Source organism: Sinohyriopsis cumingii, chromosome 1 (assembly GCF_028554795.1).
Source record: "Sinohyriopsis cumingii isolate HCF-2022 chromosome 1, ASM2855479v2, whole genome shotgun sequence".
In the NCBI taxonomy this organism is placed as follows: Eukaryota; Metazoa; Mollusca; class Bivalvia; order Unionida; family Unionidae; genus Sinohyriopsis; species Sinohyriopsis cumingii.
In genome coordinates, this window is record NC_142961.1 from 155,907,254 (window position 1) to 155,929,516 (window position 22,263).

The 22,263-nt window shown below is 36.9% G+C and overlaps 1 protein-coding gene across 2 annotated transcripts in view; it reads right to left on the reverse strand.

Annotated features, from left to right (window-relative positions):
• The window catches only part of LOC149808203 (tyrosine-protein kinase Yes-like), a 103,906-nt gene that overhangs the window by 58,419 nt on the left and 23,224 nt on the right, over window positions 1–22,263 (reverse strand). For both annotated transcript variants that reach the window (XM_089974636.1, XM_089974627.1), the window contains one exon: window positions 15,362–15,526. In XM_089974636.1, coding sequence (XP_089830762.1) covers window positions 15,362–15,526 — 165 coding nt within the window. The remainder of the gene's footprint in view (window positions 1–15,361; window positions 15,527–22,263) is intronic.

Sequence of the window (22,263 nt, forward strand, 5' to 3'; positions counted from 1 at the left end):
GCTTAAACTTAGATTTTTTGTTATGGACCACCGTCAAATGGTTTTCAGGACTCGAATGCTGTTTTCGCATTGGGTTTGCGCAGTTTATCTTGCTCGCTGTCCCAGACAAAATCTATGCTAATTCTCACCGGCAGGTTTTTCATCGTCTTGTTGAATATGGAATTATTCGTGGGTTTGTAGAAGTTTTTATCAAACTCATTAGGCACACCCGTCCCCAGGTCCATATTTGTATAGAAGGAGCCATCCAACGGATTGTTCAAAAAACAGCAACCGTTTATAACATGACATGAAAAATAACTAAATAACGCACACGAGTTACGTAATTTTGTTTTGGCGCAGGTTTTGTACCCGTTTTATGAATTCTGAATAATTGTGGAAGATGTAAGTAATTAACCAGCACTGATACGATGACAACCAAACCTGCAGCCAGTATGGCCATTGGGCAATCATTGCAGTTACTGTGAAGCCCATATGGGTATTCCAGATCGACTCCTAGAACCCACCCAAAGTCCCTACTGCTGATATATACTTTTAAACTTTTTCAACACAAATTGATTAAGATCAACCCAGTAAAATCCACCAACAGGCATAGGCTGCATCATGGGCTATTAATAGAGGTTTTGGAAATCTATATACATCATGTGACAGTGACAAATAAAGGACATGAACTGTAGGCGATTGAGGTTCATCAAATTGGCCCCCATTCCCTCGTACAGGTAAGCCCCCGTGCGCGTAAGCAGGCTTAACCTCTCCTGTTTAGCATGGAAAACACCACCATATTGGTGAGTCCTTCCTTACCGTTATCAGAAAGGTTAGCGGTGAACTTTCCAGACCGAACTTCATGAAATTCAGTGAATCAATAAGCTAGAGTAGTCAAAGCCTAAACGTCATACATTTTTCCATATCATTTGTTATGACATGTATTGCTGTATTTGATGTTGCCGCATCCCTGTGCATGATCAGGTGCCCATCATGCAAACGCAGGTTATGCATCACAACCGGACTTCTTATTTTATCCGGGAAACGTAGCAGCTCCTCAATACTGGCCACTGATAACACACTGATGATGATCTTTTTCAACCGTACCAATGGGACCAATACAAATCCAGCAATGAGTGGCCACGGAAAACTCAGGCGTATCATCATAAATCATGAGCAAATCTGCGAGGAGACAAACTATTTCCAGATTGATTTCGCTGCAAACTCGAGCGATTTAATAAATACATCAATCGTGTGATTGTCGCAATACAACATTGGCGGCTCGATCACGCCTTCGCATCTGACAACAATGTAACAAAATCCGCATGGGACTTATTTGGCAACTTGTGTCGTCTTTGTTGAAACCATCGGGGTTTCATGACAATTCACCTGAACATTCTCTCTCTGTCTGTCTGTCTGTCTCTGTCTGTGTCTCTCTCTCTCTCTCTCCATTTAAATTTTCAAATGTTCTTGCATTTTCCGGTATGACTGTACGCTGACATCCCCGCAGTAAATGTCATTACCGTCAAGCATTTTTTGGGTGCTAAATACATATAGGCAGCATCGACATGGATATATTGTGTTTTCTATGCCGAAAAACCAACCGGAAAATATTTTTCTACGCGTAATAACTCAGCGTTTTAGGCCCTCATTGTCGCTAATAAATAATAGATCAACCTCATTGGGATAGTTGTTTTGGATAAAAGCCTCTATTCCACTCAGATATATTAGTGGGTTTGAGTTATTTAAAGTGCACGAGAAAAATCTTAGAAGACTTCAGGGAATTCTATGTTGCTAAATTCAAGTTCACTCAGGTAACGTCGGTATTTCAGAGACTTCTCTGTATTATCACATGCATGATTTGTTGCGGCCACGTTCATTAGTGTCCATGGTGGGGGCTATACGCTGGTGTTGGAATATAACTCGACCGGCGGAATGGGTTGTGCGGGTAAACTTTTCTTTGATAATTCCTCGTTTATAGGTTGTCATGGGTTGCGGAGTCATGCCAGACTACCTTACAATTATTTCTTGTTCTCTAAAAAGGCTTCAAACGGCTAAATTTTGGACTATTACAATTGGGAATACGTGCAACAAGAAATAAGGATAGCATGAAGAAATAAAACATTTTATCTAAAACATTTCAAACAATAGACAGAAAATGACTAATATATAACTAAATTAATAAATGTGTGCCACTCAGTTTCAAAACATTCCAGTTTATTGTTTCTTTTGGCTAATTCCACCTCACAAGTGTAGTATCCTTGTTTTTTTTAAAAAAATAACAAAGGTAGGGACGGAGGTTTTCTTTCATGGGGTATATTATAAATGTATCTTTTAGATATCACCAACATAACATTAATTACATTACGTGGTTCTAACATATCGACAAGTATTCCTATAAGTGAAAAGGCATGCAGAAAATTAGTGTTGTTTCTAATCCACTTGCTTAATCATTTCAAAACTGATTTACAGTTGTACAGTCCCAAATTTGTTTTTGAATCCATTTTTACGGGAAAACCTTAGTTTGAACATTTATGCAGCTGGAAAGTATCTATTCTAAACCTCCTCTTGGTTATTTTTCAAAGCTTTGGAGGGTTGATGTAAAACTGTTATGAATTTCAACATTGATGACCTCGGTGTCATCGCAAATCATATTATAAGCGCATCACTCCAACATCACCTGCGTGGGGTCAGAAATGGTGCAAAGTATTCATTGGTTACAGGACCAGGAATGGTAATTCAGCACCTAAAACATTCTTCACATTGTCTCGGAAGCGAGTGATAATATGTGTGCTATCATCAAGGTTGATCGAAATACACATGTTTGATAGATGTTTCAAAGCATCTCTTCCTGATTTACATATATGTGGAATGATCGCAGGATAATCATCAAAATCATTGTTATGTATACCTATATTATGTATATTATTTTTGTAGTTAATGACATTTGTAATGCTAATACCCTATGATCGTAGTCTGCACTTTAAAGATGAGTCATGTATAGTTCGTCAATTGTTTCATGCACAAAGATCCAAGTCTGAGATGTAGTAAAGTCAGATAAACATAATCTGAAAAGTACATGTGTTCTGACAGAGGACCCCAGGCTGACCTAATTTCTGATCTGCCAGAAACAAAATAGTTGATCTTTTTACTTCTAAAGTAATTTTGAAATGCCAAGATGCTTTATTCGAAGTCTCATATTGCATCCTCGCGATTGTGTAGCATTCTATATAAAAGAAAGAATTAGGCATTCCTGTTAGTACTATTAATCTTGGAAGAGTTATTCATTAGAGGAATTTATTTATTTAATTTAATCATTCGTTGGAATTATAGTATTCAAATATTCATTTAAATATTATTCTGATATATAACAGCTGTATGGGATTGCTGTGAATTAATTAAGAAACATTTGGATTTAATGATGTATGGAAATTACCAGAAATTCACTGAAAGACATTTTGGGATTATATCATAGTGATTTTGTCAGTAATGTTGACACATACGTACATTACTGACTACCATTCAGAATACCCTTGGAATTCATTCGGATTGCTTAATATAATTAGAATTAACAGAACAGTTAGGAATTTAGGAACTCATTCACCATGCTGTAAGTTATTTTCAATTTGTTCAGTTTGTGTTTTAGGAAAAGAAATATATATTTCAATTACTCAAACTTGGTTATGCTAGTGACGTAAAACAATCATCCATATGCTTGTGTAATTTGAAGCATTAAGCATACAACCAGTAGTAACTTCTGAAATAATTATCCAACGCTTACAAAGAGTGTCGAGAAACGAAAACGTCAGATGTTTGCCTTGAACGGGCATAAAAATCCTCCAAAGGTCAACTTCAAGAATTAAAATATAGTTATATCTATAAGTGGTCCAAGGTTGACATTGCCGGGGTGGGAGTGGGAGACAAGCGCCCCATTCTTCCAGAAATGCCCCAAACGGCTTGCGTCTCTGATCGCCTCTGCCAACTAAAATCTGGCTCCTGACCTACGCAAGTGGCTTAGCTTCTAAGTCCAGCGGATAATGTTTCCACTAACAGGAGAAGGAGTGAAGGTGGGTCATTGGCTCGTCTTAAAACCAGTCGCTTCGGGTAGATGGGACTCATAAACCATGGATGGTAGCTAAGTGAAGGAAAACTCCGATTCCAAACCTCTGCTTCCTTGCGGCTATACCCACTCACGGGAAAGGCTAAGGGTGTAAACCCCGACAGACAATTCGGAGACGGAGTCTCCTCTAAGGAGGTCTGACATTGACTTCTTCGTCATTCCGGCAACTCCTACGACGCCGTTGGTGCCAAGTTGTATCGGCATTCGTCGTTTCCTTGGGTCCACCAGCTGCGTAGAGAGGGGGAATCTGCCGCACGTCCAACATCTGATTCTCCATACCACACTGCCAAGGCTTCGTAGCTCCACTGGACAGGACACTCCAGAATCATCGTAAAGTGTCGGCACAACACGGGAATAAGCAGTTACAGGTACTATGTAAATGCTCGATTGGCGTAGAGCTTGGCGCCAGGGGTTGCTTCCGACGGTGGGAGAGATCACCATGTCACACTGGACCGCTACCGCCCGACTCAAGCTGGGCAGACCCCATTCATTAAGATGCTGCCCCGCCCTGGCCTGCCTGCTTCACTTGGTGCATGGAGCTTAGAGAACCATCTTGAGAAGTGAGCTACAAACTCCGCACCAGGCAAGACTCAAATATGAAATAAGAAGACTCCAGTTCTTCGTTTCTCAGGCTAGATCAATAGGACCAAGTGTCCTGGATTCACCGCTGACCTGCAGAAGACTGCCGTCATTGACAGAGAACTCTCCCAACTGAACGTCAAAATTGCCTGCCTTCAGGAGACCGGACTGCGGAACCATCAGGGAAGTCAACTTCACCTTCTTTTGGCAGGCACGCCCTCGGATGACCTAGGCAGCAAAGTGTCGACTTTGCTGTAAAGAACACGCCAGTCGCCTTCATTGAGCCTCCGTCATCACGAACTGAGAGGATCCATGCCCTTCGGCTGTCAATATCCTCAGGCCCAACCAACATAGTCAGTGTCTACGCCCCAACCCTTTAATCCATCCACGAGGAGAAAGACAAGTTATACGAGACTCCGGATCAAGCAATATCTAGTATCCCCAACAATGAAGGCCTCTACCTACTAGGAAACTTCAGTGCTAGAGTAGGAGCTGACCACGAGGCCTGGTCCACCTGTCTTGCCTCTCACGGAAGGGGCAACATGAACGAGAATGGTTTAGTGACTGCTGCAGATATACTGCTCTATCTGGTGAGGATTTGAACTTTTCTAACAATTTATTTCTTCACTGGCAACCATGCCACTGTCAAACTAATTTGTACCTACTTAACTAAATGTTCTTTTCACGTGATTAACTGATTTTAGGCGGGCTCTCCTTCAAATACATTTGTAATCTAGGAGAGAGAAACCATCACGTCTAATATGCCAGATTTATTTCTTTATGGCAACCGGACGCTATGCGTACTTGCACTGAACAATATTTTGCTTCACAGCTGTTGTATTTTGTCGTCTTGATTATTACTGGACGTAATAATAGCTAATAATTTATTGTAAACTTTATCGACATGTTGGAACAAACGTTAATCAGTTCAACTTAGAAATCAACAAATAATTTTGAGATTTCCACCTGTCGTCCGCATTAGGTAGCTAGCTGTGTGGGTATTGTTTAAATGTTTTGGACTAATATACAGGCTCCAGGCACCATTAGAAGAGTGGATGAATTAGAATTGTACTTTTGCACGCAAACTAGCTGTTACCAAGGGATTCAGATTCTATAAAACAAAATTATAAGCAAAGACAATAACATTTTAAATGTACGTCACAGTGACTTTATATCTTTTTAAGTGAGGGGTACTAATAGTGCTATATATAATTTTCTAGTTTTATTGTGTTATTTTTTATAACATAAACAAAATTTGATAAGTAAATTTAAAACACAAACGTTTGCTAGAAAAACAATCATGGAATGTGGACACTGTTGTGATGCGGGTGTAGTATTTATCAAGACGCATTCCCTTGCCATAGTTGATGATTACAGGTATAATCGTATGCGTTGATGATTACAGGTATAACCGTATGCGTTGATGATTACAGGTATAACCGTATGCGTTGATGATTACAGGTATAACCGTATGCGTTGATGATTACAGGTATAACCGTATGCGTTGATGATTACAGGTATAACCGTATGCGTTGATGATTACAGGTATAACCGTATGCGTTGATGATTACAGGTATAACCGTATGCGTAGAGTGCCCCAAAATGTAAGCTAGATGCAAAATCCTAGACAAGAATGTACAAAAATGTACATTCTGTTTTGAAGTTATCTTTCTCAGCCCTCTCCCCATTGGTAAAATGCTACGAAATCTACTTCAAACTGTTGTTTAGGACCTAGGAATAAAAGTGTGTGTGTGTGTTCCTTAGTACGTGCTAGCAGTAGTACAATATCTTTCCTCTACTTCAAAGAGGTAGTTAATAGGTTTAAACCATATCAACAAAGCTAAATAATTACGATGGCATATTTTGTTAGATTCCAACACAATAAACACCAAGGACGATTCTACTATAATCAATTTTCGTTAGCTGATTAGTCAGTTTTATTTTTTAATATATCCCAATCGCAAGTTAGTAGTAATGGTCTTCAGGCATTTAAAATCGACATGGTAAATGTACTTTATAATCCTCACCGGAAGTCATCTTGATAATTTTAATGCTTGCGATTGCATTATTGAAGACCAGGTAGCTTGCTGGAGCCAGAACACAATTAATTTTACTATATATTCTCCACATTTGTTTCTCAGTACTGAACTTTTCTACTGTATGACGATCAATACAAATCATATGTTAATCTCAGATACCTTCAAAGATGACTTAACGGTGACGTTCTTATCATACGTTCACCAGCATGTTTGTGTGAGGCTGGACTGTTTACAAACCAACGTGCAATGGAGCACAGATTTCACTTCCGGATCATCACCAAGACCTTATTACGCACTGTTTATTGTCGCCAAAAAATACTTAGACAACCGCATCATAAGCACATATTCTAAAGAATAAACACTTACCTTTAAATGCATACCAAGAATGTCTAAATCTAACTTTTGTATCACCATCTACATGCATTTGAACAGGCATATTACAATTCGCTAAAACAATCACTGAGCTATCTGCTTCACTACCCCTCGGAAAAATGTTTTCAGTTGTACAGACCCAAAATACAATTTGTTTTAAATACCTTTCATTAGTCACCTTTGCTGTCTACAATTTGTCAGTTTAAATTTTAAAACTTGTATGAAAATTTTTTCTTTAAAATGTAGTCTTCAAAATTAGAATGTTTATTGAACTTTTCCTTGAAATTTATCTTATCAATCTATTTAAATGTCAAACATATTTTCAGATAGGCTTCGTCTTGTAATAAAATTAGGTTTTTATGCATTTAAATAATTAAGGAAAATATAGCAAATTTAGTTTCTCAAGAGCACTTCGGCCAAAACTTACACTCCGTGAAACACCTGTACCACACACTTTTTGACAGCTGTCACATGTCTTGTTTGCTAAAAAGTTCAAATAGAGTTCATGTATAATTTTGAAATAGGTGTGGTATGCCGAAAAAAAAGTTTGACTAAAAATTGCCATAAATAATTTTGGCCTGTTAGGAATTATCACAATTATTAGTTCCGGTCTAGTACACAAATGTAGTCCAAGTCTAATTTTAGAGCATTTTTTCCTATCTCCTTTTGGTGCTGATACAAGAGTTAGATATAGGCATTCTTGGTGTTAGTTTAAAGGTAATTGTTTATTCATTAGAATTTGAGCATTATGTTGTGATTGTACATATTTATTTATGCGACAGTGCACTGTAAGTAATGAGATATTGATGGTTTTCCGTTACTGAAATCTGTGACCCGATGTACGGTGCTTTGTTTACAATCCAGCCTCTCAGAAAAGGCCGGATATCTTTGAATGTGCTTTAGAATAAGATATGATTTATTGTAATTCGTACACAACGGAATATACCGTACAGAGAACCAAATGTAGAGAATATATAGTAAAATTGATTGTGATCTGATTCCGGTAGCAACACGTATATATTACTTCCTTAATTAGACAATTTTCAAATAGAAGTGTGGATTGTTGTCGATAAGTGCTGGTATATACCGACGAACACAGCATGTGTGCTGACTTGTTTAGATTCAAAAAAAGGGCATGTGATACTTCTGTCACACCGGGAGTCACGTGGTCCAACCATTCACGCTAAATGGCTTTAGTAATGACTTTGCTGCAATTGAACACAGCCACGTTTTTGTTGCTGTTGTTGTTCTTATTGTTTTAGTTTTTTCTGACATTTTCCTCAGGCACTTTTATTGCTACTGTGGTATAGTGTTCGTTACATCACGTGATACAAAACTCTCAATTCCCAATTCTAGCGGTGGGGTCCCAAAATTGTTTTGCTGGAATCACACCCGAATACACGGATATCAAATGGGTATTAGATTAAATGTCTACTGTTTGTTGTTGTTTTATCTTGTGAAGTTGATCCTCATCTGTGGTCTCAGATACAGACAGTGGAATGGGCAAGTCCCAGATATTTTTGGTGAAGGTCATCGTCATCAGTGGTATTAGATATAAGAGGGTGAAAAGGCCAAGTTCCGTGTGCATTTGGTCCTTTGTGATACACAGTAGTATCAGAGATACTGAGTAGAAAGGGCAAGTCTCAAGTATGTTTTGCTAATTGGTGATACACAATTGTATCAGATATAGCAAAACGAAAGGGCACTCTAAATTTAGTAAACACGTTATGTGACCTTTTGATCTTATTTTCGAATTTGATGGGATCTGAGTTCAGGTCATGGAATTTCTTCTTGGAAATACTGGTCCACCTAATTTATGATTGGTTAGCTATTTCAGGACCTAGCCTTATTAACAAGTTAGAATATTCTGGAATGAGCCTTTGATCCTCATCCTGGTTCTGTTATTGTGATTTAGTTGTTTATATAGCGTAGTGAGGAATATAATTATAACATAAGATCTGAAGAAGAATTGGCATTTTAGTTGTATTCAATTATTATTTGAGATAATTGATTTATTTCAATCATTCATTTGAATTGTAAAGTGATCATTGACCTTATGATGAAATAATTATTTTGGAATCCTTGTGAATTCAATTAAATACATTTTTGATTATATCGTTGTGATACTTCAAGACTTTTAGCATGTCAACACTATTTAAGGTTACCTACCTGCACATAACCACATTACATTGGACTTCATTCGGAACGCCACTCGAATTCATTAAGAGTACTCTAAACTTTTGGACTTGTGATAAAACTTTTGGACTTGTGATAACATTTGTAGGTCTATCTGAGTTTTAATTCACAATGCTTCAAGTTTTTTCTGCTTTCACTTTCTATTTTAGGGAAATATATTACTTTTGAAATTTTACAAAACCGATGGTTTTCTCCCTTTTCTGTTACTAAGTTTGAAACCTCGGACTCGTAACAATTGTTAAATTAATTTAAGGTGTTACTTTGTCTTGTTCAAATACTGATCGTTTCATAAATGAAAAACGCTTTCGCTCCAATTTTATTACACTAATGACAATATTAATTATTCTACTGAGTAAATATAACATAAGAGCAAAGTGTTATTACCACATGTAATTAAATTTTGTTGATATAAATAACTGCTGAATGAAACAGTAAGTAAATCAGACTTGCGTTCTCAAACCTGATTTCAATCACATCAATCGAAGTAATACTTTGTTAAATGTTGAGATAATCCACTTTGCTTTAATTAACTTAAGGGAGGATGTTTACCAGGTCAATTGACACCTTACTTGACAAAACACCCTCACTGACCTCCCATTCACTTAAATGAACATTTTGCTGGGACAAATGCCATCAATGAAGGCGTGAATTGAGTTCCTCCTTTGAAAATCTCTTAACTTCCATCAGAGGGTTCCACGCATGCAGCTAGCACAAAGATATGATACCACTGAATTCTAAAATTGACACGCGCCTCTCTGATACAAGTTTCTGTTCACACTAACTAAAAGAGCCTATTCAATTGTAAATAAATGTAAAAACTGTCGTCATCATCCTTGATTTATATTTTAGCATTTACAACTTACCTAATCAATCTAATTACTGCAAAATTCATAGCACTCTTATCTCTGTGAAGATGAATAATGGTATACTTTATAGAGGGTTTTATGCATCGTCGCTTAATGTTTATCATTTGCTTACAAATTTGCAAAAGTATGTACCTATCAATATGCATTTTAAAAAATGAAATTTGATACCCATGCTTTAAAGTGATTCAACGTGTTCAGTCAAATATATGGAAACCAGTAAGTTTACGTTTCTCGAACGAAGTAAAATAACGCTCAAACAGTCTAAGTTTACCTTGTGATAATAAATGTGTTCAACTAATATTCTCACATATAATATCAACATTCAAAACAGATTTTTGCCTGCAGGAAAGAAGGTTTACATCAGATTCTGCAGAATACAAATTTGCTGCATGCTTGTTTGATAGACCGGTAACGTGTGTGTGTGTGTGTGTGTGTGTGTTTGGATTTTTAACGTAGCTTTAACAATTTTTCAGCCATATCGCTACGATGTCTGCAGTTTGACAGTTTATAGTGATGTCTAGCACTGGGGCATCATGTCGCAAACATGTAGCATGATGTCCCACCCAGTCACATTATCCTGATATCAGGCCAACCAGTCCTAACACTAACATCTTAATGCTGAGAGCCAAGTGAGGCAGCTGTTAGTACCATTGTTGTAAGTCTTTGGTATGACTCGGCCGGGGTTCGAACCCGCGCCCTCCCGCATCCGAGGCGGACGTTCTAACCACTAGACCACCGAAGCGGTCGCATGACCATGAATAAATATGCATATGCAAGTACACTAACAGCAAGATTATTACTAACTTTGCATATACAAATAGACTGGCATCCGAGGCGGGCGTTCGAACCACTAGACCACCGGAGCGGTAGGTAACTTGTGAAGCACTTTGACTGTTTGTTTACTTTAGACTAAATATTCTGAAAATACATTTTTGTATGCTGGTTCTTTGTACACTAGTCATTTAGTAAAATTATGGATTATTCGCTGTTTTCTTCACGGGAGTTACATTTTTATTGCGAAACACGGCACTTATCATGTCACTTCCTTCAGGTTTGTGTAGTCAATTTGCATCGTTATTAAAACAAGAAAAAAATTGATTCTTTTAAAAAGATAAACATTAGTGTAACTGTGCTACAAGGATGCCGCAGATATAAAAAAAATATTTTGCCGCAGGGATGTGGACCACAGAGTTGCTGTAACTGTCAGCTATGGGTTTGATTTTTTAGTAAGTAACACCGAACAATAATAAACATTACACTCCTCTTCCCTCCACAAAAAAATAAACCATTGATACCAAGATATTGGATTAATATAGGTTAACAAAAAAAATCAATTCACTAAGCATGGTCAATTTGCAAACAGTTCTGAATTACAGCTTGGCTCAGTGTATATACCGTAATAACCTTATGTCCTGGGACAGGAAAAAATAGTTATTGTACACCTTGGCTCAATGTATATACTATGATGACTTTATGTCTTGGGACAGGAAAAAATAATTATTGAAAACCTTGGCTCAATGTATATACTATGATGACTTTATGTCTTGGAACAGGAAAAAATAATTATTGTACACCTTGGCTCAATGTATACAGTATGATGACTTTAAGTCTTGGGACAGGAAAAAATAGTTATTGTACACCTTGTCTCAATGTATATATTATGATGACTTTAAGTCTTGGGACAGGAAAAAATAGTTATTGTACACCTTGGCTCCATATATCTACTATGGTGACTTTAAGTTTTGGCACAGAAAAAGACGTTACCAGTCTTGTCTGCACGTAACGAATGCAACATTTTCTATGCCCCAACACTTACAGGCACATAAATATCAAGACAAAATTGGCAAGATATCTTTGCGTCACACAAAAGTGACCAGTACTTTTTCAATGAGTATATCAATAAACTGTTTTAAACTAATGTGTTCGTTTGTTTTTGTTTTTTGTTTTTTTGTTGTTTTTTTTTTTTTTGTTTTTTTTTTGCATGTACGTATTTTCTTTTTTATTCAACGTGAAATACAATAAAAATGCGAATACACATGCCGCGTAGAGTTTACAGTGAGACCTGCATTATAGCGTACAGTACTTACAAAGTGGATATCGTGCTTCTCATCTCTTATATTCTTGCTTATTCCTAAAATAAATATTAGATGCAGATTTTGGTTTATTCGTCGTTTTACCAAATCTCTTTTTTTTTTCCAGATTAGCAACGAGTTGTTTTCACAAAGTCACGGTTGTTTACGCAAATACCAACAATGCAACGCGTGCATACATTGCGTCTCCATATTGATTCCCTAAACCTTTATCAATAACACGCATATTCAATACAAAAATCTGATTTAGTCGTCGATAATGATATTTACTTTATTGACGTGATACACAGATTATGCTTGACATTAAATGTCCATATAGCATGAAAGAGTAAATAAAGCTAGAAGTTCCCTGACTTGTATCGCAAGACGGAATAGTAAAGCTGAAATATATCCATGCATATTACTACCAAATTGAAATGCAGCTTTTCTGACAAACAGACCATACTGTGATTTTTTTTAAAGAATTGTTATTTTGAATTTTTCCCTAAAATTGCCATCTTGAAAGAATATTTCTGGACAATGAGCTTCTGGATTCAGTATCAGTAACGGAATTAAAATTTCTTAACGTGTAATATGCCAGAACTTTTAAATATTGTTTGACAGTAATGATGATATTGTATGACAGCAAGGGTGATATTGTATGTCAGTGAGGATGATATTGTATGACAGCAAGGATGATACTGTATGACAGCAAGGATGATACTGTATGTCAGTGAGAATGATATTGTATGACAGCAAGGATGATACTGTATGACAACAAGGATGATGTTGTATGTCAGTGAGGATGATACTGTATGACAGCAAGGATGATATTGTATGTCAGTGAGGATGATATTGTATGACAGAAAGGATGATACTGTATGACAGCAAGGATGATATTGTTTGACAGAAATGATATTGTATGACAGCAAGGGTGATATTGTATGTCAGTGAGGATGATATTGTATGACAGCAAGGATGATACTGTATGACAGCAAGGATGATATTGTTTGACAGCAAGGATGATATTGTATGACAGCAAAGATGATATTGTATGACATCAAAGATGTTACTGTTTGATAGAAAAAAACCGTTGAAGGATGTTGTTCATCTTCAGTGTATTAAAATGAAATGTGTGCCTAACGGAATATGACTTTGAGTCGAATGTCAAAGCAGGGTATTCTTGAAATGATTTAATAAAATATGAAATTATATATTAGCGATTGGCGTTTTAACTTGAATGACAATCAAATGATTGATTTCAGCTTATGAAAATTTAAAATCATTATACGTTTCTCTACTTATGTGTGTATCCATTTATTTATGCATCTTTTTATTGATGGATCTATTTCATTGTGAAATAATACCAAAGACTGTTTAAATTTCAATGCTGCTTCACTGAAGAAGAAAGGGGAAAAGTCACGAAATTGGTCTCAGGCGGTCGACATACTTAACCGAATGTGATATTTTAGGATATCCTTACACACAAAATGAGACGAGCCTTCATAATGTTCTTGGGAGAACACTGGTGTTAGGTGCCGTTTTGCGTACTAGGGAATCAAAATGGTGGACATGGAAGTGCACACTTTTGATGACGTCACGTGAAAACAAAGTCTACTTCCATTGCTGTTTTATATCCTTTATGTCACGCGCCCGTTAGCGTTTCTGAGTGATATAAGCGATCATATGAAGTGATGTACTTTAAATGTACAGCACATAGCCAGCATATATTCACATTACTGTCATAAAGGCATTAAAGTATGACTATAAGATAGGTTAAAATTCTGAATGTTAAACTTCTTATTTTTCATCGATTCATTTTAGTTTTGTATTTTCATTTCACTTTTGATTTTGGCATGATGGTAGTTTCAGCAGCCCCTTTTCATTATAAAATTCGTGAATGTGTCTTCTGTTTTCTGACAGAAATCCAAGCAAGTTAATTGTATATAACCTGAAATTAGCTTGGATAAATAGTTATTTTTGTCCAAAAGGTAATGCCTGTACCCCCTTTTTAAAAACATTACTCACTTTATCCCATTTTACTGCATAATATTAGCACAATTACCGTAATTGAGTAAATATGTACCCATTTAAGGCCGCTTACATCAAAGCAATCTACCACTGCTTTATTATTGCAATTATTTACGTGACTTCTTTATCATATTTTGAGACATTTGTGACGTTAATTACGGTGGTTCGAATCATCCGAAACCAAAAGATGTGCTTCATTCAGCTCAAGTTAAAATAGTCAGTGACGACGCTATGACTAAAACAAGTACACTAAAACCGCGAACGATTAAGCAAACTTTATTTTCGTTTGTTATTATACTCCTACCAGATTTAAATGAGTCAGGTATTTAAATTTTCAAGGTAGAAACTTATTTACTGGTAACTTATGACAATTTTAATGCAGTAATGTATAAACTGGCAATAATAAACTAGAGCAAAAACGGAAGAAGTCACTAGTAATATGGTTATATCATCCGATATAATAATTCATATTTCAAATACTCGGAAATTATAAGAAAACGAAAAAATAAATATATGTTTTTATTTTTTCAAACAAATTATCTTAAGATATAAAAGTTCCATCTAATAATTCATAATAAAGGTCCATTAACAACCAGAAGTCTTTATATTATATAAAGTAACTATCGGACAAATACCAGAAGTCTTTATATCTATGAAGCAACTATCGGACAAATACCAGAAGTCTTTATATCTATGAAGTAACTATCGGACAAATACCAGAAGTCTTTATATCTATGAAGTAACTATCGGACAAATACCAGAAGTCTTTATATCTATGAAGCAACTATCGGACAAATACCAGAAGTCTTTATATCTATGAAGTAACTATCGGACAAATATGCCTAACTCTAAGTAGAAAATGTTTAAGGTATCCCAAGACTTACAGTACATGAAGAATTCCGTTATTTTTGTGTCCCACCTTTATAGGTCATGCAATATTATTTTTGAAAATAATTAAGGGTGTTACAAGTCTTCAGATTTACCGTCATTATGGTAATAACATACTGTTGATCGTGACCAAACTTTTCCAAAATTCCTTTTTCTCATCAAGTTTGTAAATAGTTAATGCTCGAGAAACTGTGACTGTATATGGCGGACAAGTCTACCTACCTTTCCAAACCTCTCCAAACTGGCCAGCACCAAGTTTTACAACAAACTCTAGAGAATCTCTCGGGATCTCCCAGAAATCCTTTGTTCGTCGAGACAAATTATCCATTACAGGTTTTGGTTTTGGACATGGATTAGTCAATACTCTGCAGAGACCATCTGAATGTACTGTAAGCAGAAAGAACAGATGATACTGGCTGGAACATAAAACTTTGTTTCTGGTCTAATGCAACGCTGCAAAGGCATGCGAACTTGAGCCTTTTTGTTATTATTTCATTATTATTTTATTTGATCGTACAAAAGCTGAGAAAACATGAAGATGTATCCAAGAAACAGAAACTTTATAGCAGAGATGTGGGACGGGGGCAGTTGGGTTAAAGTAAGTTTATTCAGTAATTACCTGTCATTACTGACAAACTTTCCGTTTCCGCAATGCACCATCCTCTTGACCTAGAAATTCTTAGAACTAGTGCACTGACCCGTTCTGACTAGCCGTAATCGTCCCATGTACAATCGGACATCGTCATTATTTGCTACAACCAGCCACTCAAATTATGTTATAAACAGCAGTATGGCTCACTGTTTGTATAGCAAAAGTTGGATCCAGAGAAAAAATATTTCGGCTCTAGTTTGATAAGGATCGAAGGTAAAGTGTGAAGGCCATCTGTGATCTCCAAAATGCAGCATTAAGATATCCTTTAAAGATGAGTGATTGCGATGCGATCAAGAAGAAGCGATAGCCTTAACTTCATAATATTTTATCCTCATGAATGAGAGATCTCTCCCCATGAGTGACCAAAGCATTTGCTTGATGGTTTGAACGAATTCTATATATTGATGGTGGATGCTGAAATATCAGCTGAGCCCCTTAAGGGGAGAAAAGAAACCTTATCCTACCTTTTTTCTACCTTAGCAACTAGTAAATAGAACTTCAGTGCCCCAGCTGGGCAAAGGGGTCTATCTTGATTATCCCTATCACAGATGCGACAGAGACTTTGGATTTCTATCAGAGGTGAAGTGCTGATGGAAGCCGTATCTTGCAAGGAAGCCTGGTTGGCATAACCGTGGAAACCGAATAATTATTCCCACTGAACAATAACATGCCTCTACTGATAAGACATGATGCAGTTTGCTTCTTCTCATTTAGAGAAAAGTAGTTTTAAGAGTAAGATTTTCGAAAATCTCTCTCAAAGGTTAATAAGGACTTTTGTCAACACCTACAAAACACACGAGAGATTCAATGGTGATACCAACGAGAGAGACACCTGCGTCTAAAGTTCGAGGTAGCTAATAAGACATGCCAAATGAGGATCTGGGCCAATGGGCTGATATTTAGAGAATTTAAGACCGTTTGAAGCGCAGCCGTAGAATCGATTTTGTGGAAACCTAACAAGATCTCTGCTCAAAAAGGAAGGGCAGAAAATCCGCTACTGCATCAATAGAGGGGGAACTGGGAATAATGCTTTTCCTCGTGCAACAATCACAAAGGAGTCTCCACTTTGCGTTACATATCTTAGATGTATAACTATCAGGGTCTGACCAATGCAGTCGGTAACTTGCTTGAAGATATGTTCACTAAAATTTCTTCCACAGAATGAACAGAGACTCTGCATATGTATTGATGTAGAAACCATTCTGTTAGAACTACATTCTCTGTTCTGGAGAATATGTCTGCAAGGAAATTTTCATCCTTGAATGTGACGAAATCAGCGTGTAAACCCTTCTGACTTTGCCCAGAGTGAAAGTTTCCAGACCTGCACGCAAAGACAAGGAGCGTGAATACCTCCTTGCCATCTGAGGTATTCAAACACAAATTTGTTGTCTCAGGAGGCGATGACTCTTGACATGATACATGCACCCTTTCAGGGCAAAAAAAAAAACATATTCAAAATCGTTTGTGTGTAGGAGACTCTCATTCTGGACCTTTTGACCCTAAGTAAATTCCTCTACAATATAAATCTGGCTCATCAGTGTCCATGTTGTAGTGTAGTTTAGGGCATGCAGAGGAAATCCCATCAGAATCTTGTCTTCACTGGATCAACACATAAGGTGGTGCTGAAAAGTCTACACAATATAAATGTATTCTGACCGTGAATCCATGTGCGGTTTCCAGATTGCCAACATGGGAAATTTAAAATAACGTAAATGGAATCTGTCTGGGGATATCAACAATGGTGTACTAAGGGGAAGGTGAGGGGCTGTCCGCCCTTTGTGACAGCCAGATGGGATGTGGTTGCCATTTGGAGAGTTGAAAAACCAGTGCATGTTTTCCAACCAAACCGCAAAAGTGAAAATTATTTACAGCTTGCATATGAGATTACTGTACTGTTTAGAAATCTACTTGCAAATATAATATACTTTTCTGTCTTTACATTTTAAATTATTTGTGGGAATGCCAAAGGTTGGATCCACCCCGGGTGCCAAACAATTTAGGCACGCCCCTGGATACCATATCTGCTGCGGAACTCAAGGTTCAAAGTTCCCAGATGAGGTAGATGAAGTCGAAGTCTTGCTCTGTAAAAAAAAAGTCCTCAACCAAGATTCTGTGTATTTTGTTCGGTGTAACACAAACCTGACCTAGAAATGTAAAGAAATTCATTCCAATATACACGAATACTGAGATAGAATGCGATCTGACTTTCCTAGGCTGGGAAAAAGTCCTCAGTGAGTCACTACGGACCAACAGCTGGCTATATGACGTAACAAGGACTATTTACTGCTATTCTGCAGCAGCAAGTATTCGAAGTAATGGATTATATGAATCACCAGACACGACAGGTGTCCAGTTACTATTCCTAAATCTCTGGTGAGTATATGTGTGATTTGGATTTTTAACGTAGCTTTAACAATTTTTCAATCATATCGCTAAGATGTCTGCAGTGTGACAGTTTATAGTGATGTCTAGCACTGGGGCATCATGCCGCAGACATGTAGTATGAAATCCCACCCAGTCACATTATCCTGACACCAGGCTGACCAGTCCTAACACTACTGGTGTAGTTTAACACTACTCTACTTCAAAACTCTGGTGATGACCCTAGGTGTAGATGCATGGTACGTAATAGAAAACCACTAGCCCCCTCCTTCTGAGTCATCTCCTGATTAACATCTGGTAAACCTTCAGCACCGGTACTTGCGAGGGGTCATATAAAAGAAATCCATGGTGTTATAGGATACTCGCTCCACTGAAAGAAAAAACTCCACATTCCGAAAACTATTGAGAGGAAATATTGTGACCGAGGGGAGATCAGTCCATCCCTATCCTCTATAACGCGAATATATGCGGGCTTGGTCTAAGTAGTTGGGTAATTAGCTAAAATGGAACAGGAGAGGAGTTCGAGCCAATCCTTGACCCTATGCCTATATTCTGGAAGTGTTCATCATATTCAGTTCCCGGTGACCAATATTATGATTGGTAACCAGTGACTGGTGATAAGTGATCTGTATTCGTTGATTGATGACCGGTCAATGACCGTCCACCTAACGTCAAGAGCGATCTAGATATGTGCAAAATAGCTTCTTCAGAACGAAAAGAACGAGAACGATGCATTGCGCTCTTGGGGTTACAAGAACTTCTAATAACCTGACCTCAGGTACCTGGACAATTTTGACCCTCCCTTGAAAGGGGAAGGACTGCAATCACACTGGTAATAGGGCTCAGTTCTACTCTACCAGTGACTAGATTATCCTTGTGCTCTAGATGGCGTTTCCCTTACAATTCCACCATGCTTATAGCCTTAAATGATAGAGGATGCCCTCTTCCCAGAAGACACATTATCTTATCGGGGATGATGCTGTTCATCCTTCTTTTATTCAGGGGAGTGCATGCAGTCGTTTGAGAAATAGTTACTGCCTCCTTTAAGGTGGTAAAGTAATTCTATCATGGAGGTTGATCTCGATCTCGATCTCGATCTCTCTCTCTCTCTCTCTCTCGTGGAGACGGGAGACGCAATGACGCATTCGATTCCAGTTATGGTATGTACCCTCACATAAGGAAAGGAAAAATAACACTTCATTTCTCCTTTATTTTGTTCAATTCCATTGTTGGAACATGCCAAAAATGGGCATCTGTCCATTCATGTAAATATGTACACAAAATACATGTGATATGCGTGTTATATATGACTTTTATTATGCCAATACTAAACCACACGTGTGATATCTGAAAAGGAATTTCTTAAACGAGACCTTTTTGATACCAAAACTACAGATGCTATATGGTAACAACAAGGATTGTATCGTTGTTATCCCTACTACTTACTGTTCTTCAAATGCAAAATGCAAAAACATCAGTCTATTCGTATTTCACTAAACAGAGCACCTTGTAGGATTAATATTAATGCAAAAGCATAAATTAAATATGGGCATGTGTAATCTCTAAGTATTAAAAATGGGTTATATGTAATCTCTAAGTATTAAATATGGGGTATGTGTAATCTCTAAGTATTAAATATTGGGTATGTGTAATCTCTAAGTATTAAAAATGGGTTATATGTAATCTCTAAGTATTAAATATGGGGTATGTGTAATCTCTAAGTATTAAATATGGGGTATGTGTAATCTCTAAGTATTAAATATGGGGTATGTGTAATCTCTAAATATTAAATATGGGGTATGTGTAATCTCTAAGTATTAAATATGGGGTATGTGTAATCTCTAAGTATTAAAAATGGGTTATATGTAATCTCTAAGTATTAAATATGGGGTATGTGTAATCTCTAAGTATTAAATATGGGGTATGTGTAATCTCTAAGTATTAAAAATGGGTTATATGTAATCTCTAAGTATTAAATATGGGGTATGTGTAATCTCTAAGTATTAAATATGGGGTATGTGTAATCTCTAAGTATTAAAAATGGGGTATGTGTAATCTCTAAATATTAAATATGGGTTATATGTGATCTCTAAGTATTAAATATGGGGTATGTGTAATCTCTAAGTATTAAATATGGGGTATGTGTAATCTCTAAGTATTAAATTTGGGGTATGTGTAATCTCTACTAAGTGTTGTTAATTAATGTTAATAACACTCATTGCATCACTGTATTATGAACCATACTAATGAGACTAATTGATAAGCTCAGCCCACCCGTACAAAATGTAAACACTGCATGGATAATTTTGACGTCCAGTTAGTAATTATACATTTTCCTACAACCAATTTTCAAATACAAAAGAAGTAGGAGAGTAGTTGGCTCGTTGTGCAAAACTCACTCAATACATTATCACTGGGCTATCAAAAGATACTCTTGATAATTATGGAATGAATGATTATTTTTCCCTAAAGTCTTTTTTAACGCCATTTCTTAGCACATGATATTCAATACATTACGGCCAGTATATTTGGTCGAGGATGAACCCGGCCGACCTCATAAAGAACCACTGACCCACGGGAAGTTACAGAGCCAGTTTTCTCACATACCTTCATTGGCCAAGGCGAGACTCTAACTCACCTGGACAACGATGAAATGGCATTGATCTGTAAAGGCGAGTGCCTTAGACTAATTGCTACCCGGGGCGCTCAAAAGCTAAGAACAAATATGAATATCATGACCTGATACAACATAATCATCACTGCAGGTACTTTTTTCTTTAAGCGAGCATTTCTCCACGTTTGACCTAATATGTCGTCCGAAGAAGAAGAAAAAACGAATGACGCGCCAATGACACGTCGGTCGATTACGGCAAGTCGACTGGGATAATGAACGTGCCGTTTGAATTTCTAAATCTCTGGTGTATCTAGTTCGGATGAGGTTTTTCCACTGCCGAAGGAGAAACTATAACAAATAGTTACAGGTGCCATACTACTCATATTAAACTTAAATTCTAATAAAAATTATTAAAGATCATTCTATCTTCAATATCTTTGCCCTTAACTGTGACATTATGTGTTGAGGGATCTGAGTACGCAATCCGATGACTGAACTGAAAGATAACATTACAAGATGCCCAAACGGACTCGAGATAACTCATTCAGGTCACACATCCCTAACAGCCAGTCTTTTAAACAGCTGATGGTACATCAGAATCATTATTCGAGTGTTGAAAGGCCTTTATCCATGTGTGCTTTCTTTCAAAGATGGTCAAATTCTGTTAAGTGTGGGCTTTTTCAGAAATTTATTCAAACATGTTTCTATTTGTTTTCAATTTTGTCCATATCTGATCAATATTGTTTGCATGAATTTGAAAGGTTGTTAGTCAGGACTCATTCTGTCCCATTTGGTAAACTGTCAAATGGTTTTTGAAAAGTTGATCTTAAAATATTTTCTGTTTTTAATAGCGGTGGCCACATCTGAATGTTGATCAGAACTACTTGTATACATTTATTAAATCCATTTATGCCAGCGTGTTTTCTGTCAAATTTGGTCAGACATCTGTTCAGTAGTTCTTGAGATGTCATTTAGAGTTTTATATTTCAGTAATGGTCGCCATGATCGTTATCAGCATCACATTCTGCTACTCGGTTTTACTGTTGAGTCGCTTAAAGATTTGTTTGTTTTGCTTTTTTGTAACATCAACCACATTTGATGGCAGACTGGCTTTATTTCCACGAATTTGAAACCGCTTTATGCCAGGTTGTTCAATGCTGAAATTGGTCTGGGATTTTTAAAAAGAGTTTGAAATAGCAAATATTGACAAATGATGGATGTTACCAACGCAAACGCTGGATGCAAAACAATACCATAAACTCCCCTGGATCTAAAAATAATAATAATAATAATAATAATAGCATCTATTATTATGATCATGATTTGTCCAAAATAGGATTTGCAAATGAACTTCGGTGGAAGACGGAAAAGATATGAAAAGGCAGCCATCCTAAATGTGTGTAATAACTGTCACAGGAAATGAAATTTCAATTTCACCAAAAGGTGATAAAAATACATGTACTATGTTCCAAGCAG